The sequence below is a fragment of the Corythoichthys intestinalis genome, chromosome 4 (genome assembly GCF_030265065.1).
Source record: "Corythoichthys intestinalis isolate RoL2023-P3 chromosome 4, ASM3026506v1, whole genome shotgun sequence".
In the NCBI taxonomy this organism is placed as follows: Eukaryota; Metazoa; Chordata; class Actinopteri; order Syngnathiformes; family Syngnathidae; genus Corythoichthys; species Corythoichthys intestinalis.
The window spans coordinates 43,172,848-43,183,593 of NC_080398.1; the positions used below are offsets into that span (position 1 = coordinate 43,172,848).

The window sequence follows — 10,746 nt, forward strand, 5'->3', positions numbered from 1 at the left end:
AGCAATCTGAACCGTCAAAGTTAAATATCGATCATGAACAGTAGAACAGTGGGTCAAGTTCTTGGGTGTTACTGTTCTTGGTAGTTAAGGCACACCTCTTTTGTTTTGAAAATTATAGGACAGGCTAAAAGTTTGGACAAACCTCATTCAATGCAACACAAATGAAGGTCCCATTGATAAAAGCAAGAAAGTAGACTAATTAACCCTAATAAAACGATTTCAGGTGACTACCCCTTGAAGCTCATCAAGAGAATGCTAAGGGTGTGCCAAAACGTAATCGGAGCAAGTGGTGGCTACTTTGAAGATACAGTACTAGAATATAAAGCATGTTTTTAGTTATTTCACCTTTTTTACTAAGTACGTAATTCCACACATGTTCATTCATAGTTTTATTACCGAAATTTTTGGACTATAAACCGCTACTTTTTTCCCTCATTTTGAATCCTGCGGCTTATAGTCCAGTGCAGCTTATTTTTTGATTCATTTGGGTAATAGGTAACACTTTAATTGACAGCGGCGTCATAAGACCGCCATAATTATGACACTATCATGTGCATTACTGAATACTTATGATATGTCATTCAGTGGAATTGTGTCACTAACTCCCTTTATGTCCATCTCAGATTTTTACATCCATTCAAAAATGTTATAATTCGCCGGATGACACTAAAAGACATCTGTTATAAGCACTCATTAATGCTCATGAGTGTCATGTGATAATTATAATTGTCTTATGACAGTCTTATGGCGCCACTGTCAAATAAAGTGTTACCAAATACCATAACTAGCAATTACTGAAACAACTAGAACAGTAACTGAAGAAATAATTAGCACAAAACATGAATTTTGATTTTTTTTTTTTTTTTTACATCTGTAGCGCTGCAATGCATGCTAGGAGGCATGTTTGACAAAAGCAGTGTTGACAGCAGGTGGCAGCAGAGGTTGACTGTTTTCCCCGAATGGAGCAGTGGTGGCCAAATGAAGCTTTGTTAAGCAATGAACCTTTGAACCAACTGGCTGCAAAACTTCATGGCGTTTCATTTGGTCTTACTAGTCTTATGATGCCGCTGTTACCGGTTAATATCTTTTGGGGTAAATATTCCATGATACAGTGAGGACACCTGCAGTTTATAGTTCAGTGCGGCTTATCTATGAACAAATGTTGTTTTCGTATCAAATTTAGTGGGGGCGGCTTATAGTCAGGTGTGTCTTATAGTCCAAAAATTACGGTACCTTTAATGAGAATTTTCAAATTAAATAGTCATGAAAATAAAGAAAACGCACGAATGAGAAGGTGTGTCCAAACCTTTGGGCTGTACTGTATTTTTTCACATATTATATATATATTCCATTATTTACCTGCTTCCCAGGTCAATACCTTGAAGGACATTTGACTTTTTGACCTCAAATCAGCATAGGGTTGTCGTACTACCCTTACTGATTGAGGCACACCTGTTACCTATTAGATTTAGCCTTTCACATACATTGTAAGATTTCGTTCCGATTGTTTACCCGCTTCTCAGGTCAATAGCATCAAGGACATTTGACCTTTTGACCCCGAGTCAATGTAGCATCGTCGTACTACTCTTGGTGATTGGGGGACATCTTTTACCTGTTAGATTTATCCTTTCGCATATTTTCTAAGATTTCCTCTCCATTATTTACCTGCTTCCACGGTCATTAGCGTCAAGGACATTTGACCTTTTGACCCCAAATCAGTGAAGGGTCATCGTACTACCCTTGATGATTGAGGCACACCTGTTACCTGTTATATTTATCCCTCCACATATTTTCTAAGATTTCTTCCTCATTATTTACCTGCTTTCAAGGTCAATAGCGTCAAGGTCCTTTGACCTTTTGACCCCAAAACAGTTACCTAGAACTTCAGACTCACTGCTGTTCCAGCGATCGAGTCTGGTGACCGTTCTGCGGATCAAATTTCCAGGGCGGAGCAAGCCACAGCAAACAGACAGCGGAGTGGACCAATCAGCGACAGGCGGACGTGACGTTAGTAAAGCGACAAGAAACTCTAGCGCGAGGAAATAAACATACGAGGAGAGCGGAGAATGGAGAAGTTTATTCAACATGGCTAGCGCGAGACAGACTGTGGGTTTTAGCGACTCGATGTGTTTTTGGTAATTTAAAACTGAATTTACCGCGGATTGGAACATATTCTCGGCTCTCCGGTTCACCATCTGTGTTGTTGTGGAGACGACTTCCGATGCGCAAGAGTGACGTTGCTCAGAGTCGTTAAGCTATCATTAACATGTCACGCAAATAAACGAATCTGATTGCACGGTTACTTTTGTTCGGGCTCGAGAGGCCAATGAGGAGCTGGGTCCCAGACTGTTCTCCCGGTGTTTAAAAAATACAAGGAGAACAGTCTGGCCGTGCCAGGCAACCAAAACAGTGCAACGTCGTAGTACTCTTCTTGGTGGTTGAGGCACGCGTTTTACTTTTCAAATTTTTCCCTCCATCCACATATTTTTCATATATTTATTGCCTTATTTACCTGCTTACTTGGTCTATAGCTTCAAGGTTATTTACTCTGCATATTTTTTTAATGTTTTTTTTTTTTTTTTTTTTGCCAGGCCTCAACAGCCATATACGGGTGTCCATGACCTGAAAACACAGTTAAGATGTAGGGTTTATATCAGTGGTTTTACCAGTCTTTTTCTTTAGTTATTTTTGTTCTTCTGCTAAACTATTCATCCTATTTTTATTCCTCCCGTCCAATTTAACTCGTATAACATAACTCGTGACCATCCTACCTGCAAGTCAAAGTCGAGGGGAAAATACTATTATTTTGCGCATGCGTACTTCCGGAGTGACAAAAAATGAGCCGTTTTGGTTTCTATTTTATTTTTCTCGTTTTGTTGGTGAAAAGCCCTAGTTTGCTACTCTTTTTGTGTTTCGCTATTTATGTTTACGTCCATTATAGAACGCGCTAAAGCGTGACAAACCTAAATAGCGTAACCACCTCACCTATTTTTTCCTCAGCGGTTAATTTGAATGTATTTGAGTCTTGACTATCAAAAAAGCCATCTGTCAGGGCTAACTATGCGGCTTTGCGTGGCTTGGCGTCAGTCACTGCGGGGTGATGGACGCGCCAGTCGTGTCACGTAGGTCGTCAAAACATGATGATTGCGCTCAAGTTCTCGCCGTGGGAGTGAATATGCACGATGGACACGATAAGAGGGTGTTTAAACGGACGAAACCGTTTGCTCTGCGGTCAGACGGAAGACGGCATCACAGGTAAGACCCTACAATGCCCCCCCCCCCCCCAATAAATTAATGTGTCCTGTGAGAATTTTCTAAAAGCTGATTCGCTTAAAAAAAAAAAAAAAAAAAAAACTGGAGAAGTTAGGCTTCGCCATCTTTTGGCGTTCTAGAAGATCCCATCAAAAACTATCTAAATTCTTTTTTAAAAAATCGATAACATGAACAATGAAAAATGTTCCTAACTTTTATCATAAATCCTGTAGGAAAATCAGATGTATGTGATCATACAGTATATCTTAAATTATATCATAGATTTTCATTTGTGAAGATCTCAGATCAGTAGTAACTTTTTACCATCTTTGCTTATTTGGTCCCCTTGTGAGTGGGCAGCTTTTTAAATGATCCAACAGTGTTGGTGATGTATCGTGATACTTTGTATCCCAACAGGTTATCGATATGCTCCTGCCAAGAATCGAGATATCGTTTTAAAAAGGTGTCAATGTCTAAAAAAAATAAAATAAAAGGGAACCAACAAGTTGCTACCAAAATCTTCCACCATAATAGTGTCTCAGTTAACTCTGAGGCTGCATTGACGGTGCACCCAATCCATTTAGACTGGGGGTTTTCTGGGCATTTACAGGTCACTTGCGTTTCGTTTTAGGGCACTTATAGGTCATTTCCTGTTGAGTTTGAGTCACTGCCTATTCATTTGGGTGATTCCCAGGTCACTTCCTGTTCTGTAACTCAAAATCAACAGGAAGTGACCCATAAAATACCCCAATATCAACAGGAAGTAACTGAACATCAACAGGTAAATGACCTTAAATGGCCCAAAATTACCTCATTTTCTGGCATTGGCTGCCACAGACGGCCATAGGCGTTCAATCCGTTTGAATCCATTTCAAATGGATTGGACGTCTACTAGTGATAAATTAATTCCAATTCACAGCAGAAGCTTGTTTTTCTGTTTATTAGTTGGTCAGAAAATCATTCTAGGATATTCTCTAAATGTATCCTAATGCCATTATCGGCAATTATGACGTCACACAGATAATCCAGATAAAGCGAAATTCAACCGATAATGTAATCCGATAATTTTATACTTGATTTAGCCTCCAAATGTGCGCAATCAAAAGTTTTGTCCAATTCTGCTAGTTTTAAGGAGGTGTTTTGGCAGTGTAGTAATGTGATATATGTTAGGAATGGCTTACTTTTAAAGGCATTTTTGTGCAACTTGGGTTTTTACTCTAGTAAGTAAGTAATTGTTGCCAAAAGCTTACCATTACACAATGTCATTGCCATTGTTTAGATGTTGCAATTGACTACTTGTTCACATTTGATGTGGAAAAAAATAGCGCTAAATTACATTTTTGCACAGTAACATTTGATCTTTGTATACTTTAACATTTTACATACATATTTGAATAGAATTATCAGCGTGACATTATCGGTTATCGGGTGGAAGGGGCAGGAAATTATCGGTTATCGATATCGGTTGAAAAATGTATTATCGGGCATCACTAATAAATATTTCATTATTTAATAATCGAGTCAGGTCTCAAATTAGGCTGCATGTGATTTTTTTGTCCTGACAGCCTCCTAGCAGCTTCATGCATGTGTTCCTATGTACTGTATTTTGACCATGTTCTATTTAATGAGCGGCTGAATGTGTACTGACAACAGTGGCCCTTTTTTTCAGTTCAACTTCATTCAACTTAAGTGAATGAAGACATATCTGAAGGTTACGAACACTTTTTAGTGAAGTTACGGCAGAATTTCCGAAAATTTTCTGCATATTTTTATTTCCCAGTCCACTGCAAATGTTTCTTCTCAGACTGTACAGATACAGTGTTACCTTTACATTAGGGCTGTCAAAATTAACGCGCGGTAATTAATTTTTTAAATTAATCACATTAAAATATTTGACGCAATTAACGCACATGTCCCGCTCAGACAGTATTCTGCCTTTTGGTAAGTTTTACAGCAAGGCTTTTTGTGCTGTCTAACAGCGAACTCTTGTGGTCGCTTTGCGACATGGTTTATTGTTTTGTTGCCAGTTCAATATGGCTGCACGACGTCTCTGTTGTGCTTATATGATCCTTGGACAAGATTTGTCCGTAAGTATGGTTGTTTTAAAGAATGTACATATTATGTTAATAAACAAAATGTTATATTTTTGTATGAGATGCTTTTTGTTTATGTTTAGTTAACCTGTATAGCGTGCTAAGCTAACGTTGTTGCTAATGCAATGCTTGTGTACTTTTTTTTTTTGTAGTTTTACGACGGTCTAAAGAGGACAATGGTTTGAGGCCATTTTATTAATAAATCAGATGAAAAAGGAAGAAGTCTGATTATTAAGGAGTTGTTCACTAGCTGTCTAGCTTTGGAAAAAGTAGACCCTTCGGAGTGAAGACAGCATAGACAGATTTAAATGACAGTAGAGTGAAATGCCCACTACAGTCCTTATGTACCGAATGTTGACTGTATATATCCATCTTGTGTCTTATCTTTCCATTCCAACAATTTGTTTTACAGAATATATATATAATTCACAGAAAAATATGGCATATTTTATAGATGGTTTGAATTGCGATTAATTGCGATTAATTACGATTTATTAATTTTTAAGCTGTAATTAACTCGATTAAAAATTTTAATTGTTTGACAGCCCTACTTTACATACGTAGTTAATTCGCTCCAGGTCCTTGTTTGTAAGTCGAAATGGTCGAATGTCGAGCATAAGAATACATTATAATTCCATTAATTCGTTCCACAGCCCGAAAACCTACACTAAATCGTTAATACAGTAAATACTGCTGGTACGATTGCAAATAGCAATTACACAGAGGAAAACAAATAAATTATGAATAAAAATAGTAATAATAATATAATAATGGTAATAATAAATAATACCTGTAATAATGTAAAGACTTGGGTTCTAATGTAGCGTTTGTGTTTTGCGTGGTGTACCTGAACGCACCACTTGGCTGACTTGACAGAGTGAGAGAGGACTTTTTACTTTCACTTTTCACGTTCAGTTGCAGCGGACAGAAGGCATGTTGTGTTGCACAAGTTCTGAAATAAATTAATAAAAACCTGACGAAGCTGGCGATTTTTTGCCGATATTACAATCATAATGATTGTCGCCTTAACAAGACTGGCGAACGGAGGCCGGAGGAGGACCGTCATAATTGTAGACATTCTACGACCGTATTGTCGAGCCAGTTCATGGACGCGCACACCACGCTAAGGAACACAACACCACGCTCATATTTTTTCTATAATTTCCACCTTCATTTCAATGGTAGGCCTCACCTTTTTCCTTTTTTCACCACCTGCACTTACATTCTTGCAACCCATGTTGATTTCGCTCACATAAACATCCGCCATGCGTCCATCTTGCGGGAAAAAAAAGAAACTGCGGCACTGTCATAAATGGTTTCATTTCGAGCATGTCGTTGGATGTTGAAACAAATGGCGAGTCAAATTTCACATCGGATGTCGAAAAGATTGTGTGTCGAAGCGATGTCGAGGTACCACTGTATTAGAATTTGGTACATCATACAAAGGTTTTTTTGTTGTTGACCATTTTCAACAATTAACTTTCTTCTTCTGTTGTGTTCCTTAACAGATCAGTTCATTCCAATGGGTCTTTCACTGTCAAGGTGGTTGCAAAGCAGGACAAAAGCGCATGTGCCTTCCCTTTCTGCTTTCAATTCTCTGGCCGTCCCGATGTCCTCTCGCCTCAATGTCATTTTAAACGACTCTCCAGTTCCTCCAGGACACAGTTGCTCACGTTGGAGCTCAGTCCACTGCTCCCCTCACTTCCTTCTGTCTGCTGACAGGGAGGAAGTGATGCGTTTACCCGTGGAGTTGAGCAGCGATGGGGTAAGGGCAGAAAAAGGGTTAAAAGACGGGCTTCATGTGTGGGAAGTGACGTGGAAGCCCAACCAGAGAGGAAGTCATGCAGTTTTGGGCTTATCCAGGCAGAGTTGTCCTCTGCAGGCCTCTGGATACAATGTACTGGTGGGGGCAGATTCCCAGTCTTGGGGCTGGGAACTCCAAAGCAATCATCTGTGGCATGATGGACAAAGTCAGGGAACATACCCAGAAAAGAGCTGGAGATATTACAGTAAAGCAGAGGCGTTTCCGCCATGGTCTTCCCAACTCGTCACACCAGGTAGAGAGGTGCCAGATGTACCTCTTACCATCCCTGAGCACATCCTTATGGTTTTAGATGCAGACGCAGGTACTATTGGATTTATTGTCGATGGGCACTTTCTCGGTGTTGCATTCAAAGACCTCCCTCGTGGAGTGGAGCTGTTCCCAGCGGTGAGCAGCGTGAGGGGAGGAGCCTGCATACGACTGCGATACCTGAATGGCGCCATTTGTGAGTGCAATGTTTTTGTTTTTGTTTTTTTGTTTTTTTTGCTCTTGTTGTTTGTATACACTAATGATATCCTTTTCTTCTTTTCAGCTGAACCCCCAGCCTTGATGGCTTTGTGTATACTGCTCATACGCCATCGTGTAGGCCTCCAGAGGAAAAATCACATGGACAAGCTGTGTCTTCCACCTGCTCTCCAGCACTACCTTCTTTCGAGTCACTAGTTCACATTTTCCTCATGCACCGACCAGGGCAACAATGAACATTAGTTCTAAGCTTTTGCATTTCATGTACAATGATTAGACCAGGGGTCGGCAACCCAAAATGTTGAAAGAGCCATATTGGAGTAAAAAAACATGTCTGGCGCCACAAAAAATTGAAAGCCTTATAAATAAGGGAACAGATGCTGTATGTATCGATCTTAGCTATACTGTATTAGTCTACTATCAAAATGACTAGGCAAAAAATACATAATGAGCGTTCATTATTACCGTATTTTCCGCACTATAAGGCGCACCTCAAAGCCTTCAATTTTCTCAAAAGCCGACAGTGCGCCTCATAATCCGATGTGTCTTTTATATGGATCAAAATTGGTTAATCATGGCATGACATTCGTAGCTCAGCTCCATTTTGTGGATGTATAATGCAACGCCTACTACTACTACTACTACTACCACCACTCCTGCGCATTACTATGCAGTGCGCCCTATACTGTAAATGAAAACAGTTTTAAAACAGGCCATTCATTAAAGGTGCGCCTTATACTCCGATGCAAGTTATAGTGTGGAAAATATGGTAAATGTTTATTTTCCCTGCAGTGCATCTTCTAGAGAATGATGCACCACGTGACTACACTGTTGTACGATGCTGCCTCAAGTTTAACTTCATTACAATATTAATGCATTAGAAGAACGTTGTGTGTCACGTTTGTCCTCCTACAGAAGCCATATTAAAATTTAAAAATCTATCTCCCCACCCACATCTTTTTCCATTTTCAAACATTTTTGAAAAAGCTCAAGGGAGCCACAAGGCAGCGCTAAAGAGCCGCATGTGGCTCTAGATGTGTGGGTTGCTGACCCCTGGGTTACACACGCAGTCCTGTTTAATGTGGTTTTATTGTTATTTTTCATACCGAATAAATTACTCCTAAAGGTTGCACTTGTGTGTTACTGCCAGTACTGTTCCATTTCAGATAAACTGCTATCTACAGTACGTATTTTCCATTGCATTTCTGCGTAAAAGTGTCAGAAAAATGGAATTGGCATCACAATAAATCTATTTAACGTCAATCAAAAGAGTAGCTGTGTCATTTCCTGTTATCTCTGTCTCAAGATGAAACTAATAACTGAATTTCAGAACACAAGCTGTCTGGGCGTCATATAAGATAACATTACCTGTGCTTTAAGGTCTATTGCAGGGGTCCCCAAACTTTTTCCTGTCAGGGCCACCTAACTTTTCCCTTCTCTGATGAGGGGCCGGGGTCAGTTTGTAACAGAAAAGGTGTGACAATTGCAGGAGTGCCTAGATGTAAAAATGTATTGTTTTTCAGAAAGCCACAATCAAATAACCCTTTCTGGATTCTTCACGGAATAAAAGTAAATAAAATAATAAAAAAAAAAACAATATAATACAATATAATATAATATATAGGGCTGTCAAAATTATCGCGTTAACGGGCGATAATGAACTTTTTTAAAAAATTAATCACGTTAAAATATTTGACGCATTTAACGCACATGCCCCGCTCAAACAGATTAAAATGACAGCACAGTGTCATGTGCACTTGTTACTTGTGTTTTTGGGTGTTTTGTCGCCCTCTGCTGGCGCTTTGGTGCGACTGATTTTATGGGTTTCAGCACCATTGTGTAATTATTGACATCAACAATGGCGAGCTACTAGTTTATTTTTTTAATGAAGGTTTTACAAATTTTATTAAAACGAAAACATTAAGAGGGGTTTTAATATACAATTTCTATAACTTGTACAATATTTATCTTTTAAGAACTACAAGTCTTTCTATCCATGGATCACTTTAACAGTTAATAATGTTATTGCTATCTTGTTGATTTATTGTTATAATAAACAAATACAGTACTTATGTACTGTATGTTGAATAAATATATCCGTCTTCTGTCTTATCTTTCCATTCCAACAATAATTTTCAGAAAAATATGGCATATTTTATAGATGGTTTGAATTGCGATTAATTACGATTCATTTTTAAGCAGTGATTAACTCGATTAAAATTTTTAATTGTTTGACAGCCCTAATAATAAATTATAATATAATATACAATCATATAATAAAATATAATAAATAATAATAACACTATTAATAATATAATAAATAATAATAACACTATTAATTAAATCGATAATAACCAAATAACCCTCTTTGGGTTCTTCACAGAAAAAAAACCAGGAAATATATAAACTATTGAGGGGGGGGGGGGGGGGGGGGGGATTTAAAAAAATTTATTTATTTTTTGTTCAAGGGGCCGGACCAAATGTGGAGGCGGGCCGTATCCGGCCCGCGGGCCTTAGTTTGGGGACCCCTGGTCTATTGTTAAATGTGTCTTAAATGTCTCTTTCTGTGGAAAGGTAATTTAAAAGCATTTCTTGTGGCATGCAATCCAATCCATACGTCCATATTTTGTATATTAATCATATTTTTGTATATTAATCATATTTTGTTGCACTGCATACTTCAAACTTCTCACCCCAAATGACATGTAATGACAAGAAAATGGACGTTTGCATGGATAAACGGCAATGCGCGCCACATTATTCACGATGCTCTATTAACAACGTATAAAATGAGGTTACTAGATTGGGGGCCCCCTAGTGGTCAGGGGCCCAAAGCAGCTGCATCGTCTGTGTATAGGCTGGGCCGGCCATGTTGCTGGGCAATAGCTAAATTTGTACTGTCCTATTTTCAATTTAAAATCAGGTAGTTGCTAATCCGTTTCCCCTTATATACTTTAACAGAAGGACTTTAAAAATGTTTAAAAGTATAAATAAATATTTTTTGGTATTGTAAAACAATTTTTTTTTTTTTTTTTTTTTTTTTTTTAAATCTGATACATGACGATTTTCACTTTTTGTACCTGTATAGGTGATTTGAAACATTGCTGTTTTGCT

At 38.4% G+C, this 10,746-nt stretch overlaps 1 protein-coding gene across 2 annotated transcripts; it reads left to right on the forward strand.

The window, feature by feature from the left end:
- The first annotated feature begins 2,352 nt into the window (after nucleotides 1-2,352).
- Nucleotides 2,353-8,884, forward strand: si:ch1073-228j22.2 (SPRY domain-containing SOCS box protein 4). Of its 2 annotated transcripts, XM_057834067.1 has the most exons (4): nucleotides 2,353-3,255; nucleotides 6,854-7,402; nucleotides 7,460-7,612; nucleotides 7,700-8,884. In XM_057834067.1, the coding sequence occupies exons 1-4, from the start codon at nucleotides 3,183-3,185 to the stop codon at nucleotides 7,828-7,830; spliced, it is 906 nt and encodes a 301-aa protein (XP_057690050.1). In that variant the 5' UTR covers nucleotides 2,353-3,182; the 3' UTR covers nucleotides 7,831-8,884. The 2 variants fall into 2 exon arrangements, with proteins under 2 accessions (XP_057690050.1, XP_057690049.1); XM_057834066.1 differs by having other exon boundaries at nucleotides 2,358-3,255; nucleotides 6,854-7,612.
- Nucleotides 8,885-10,746: the final 1,862 nt, after the last annotated feature.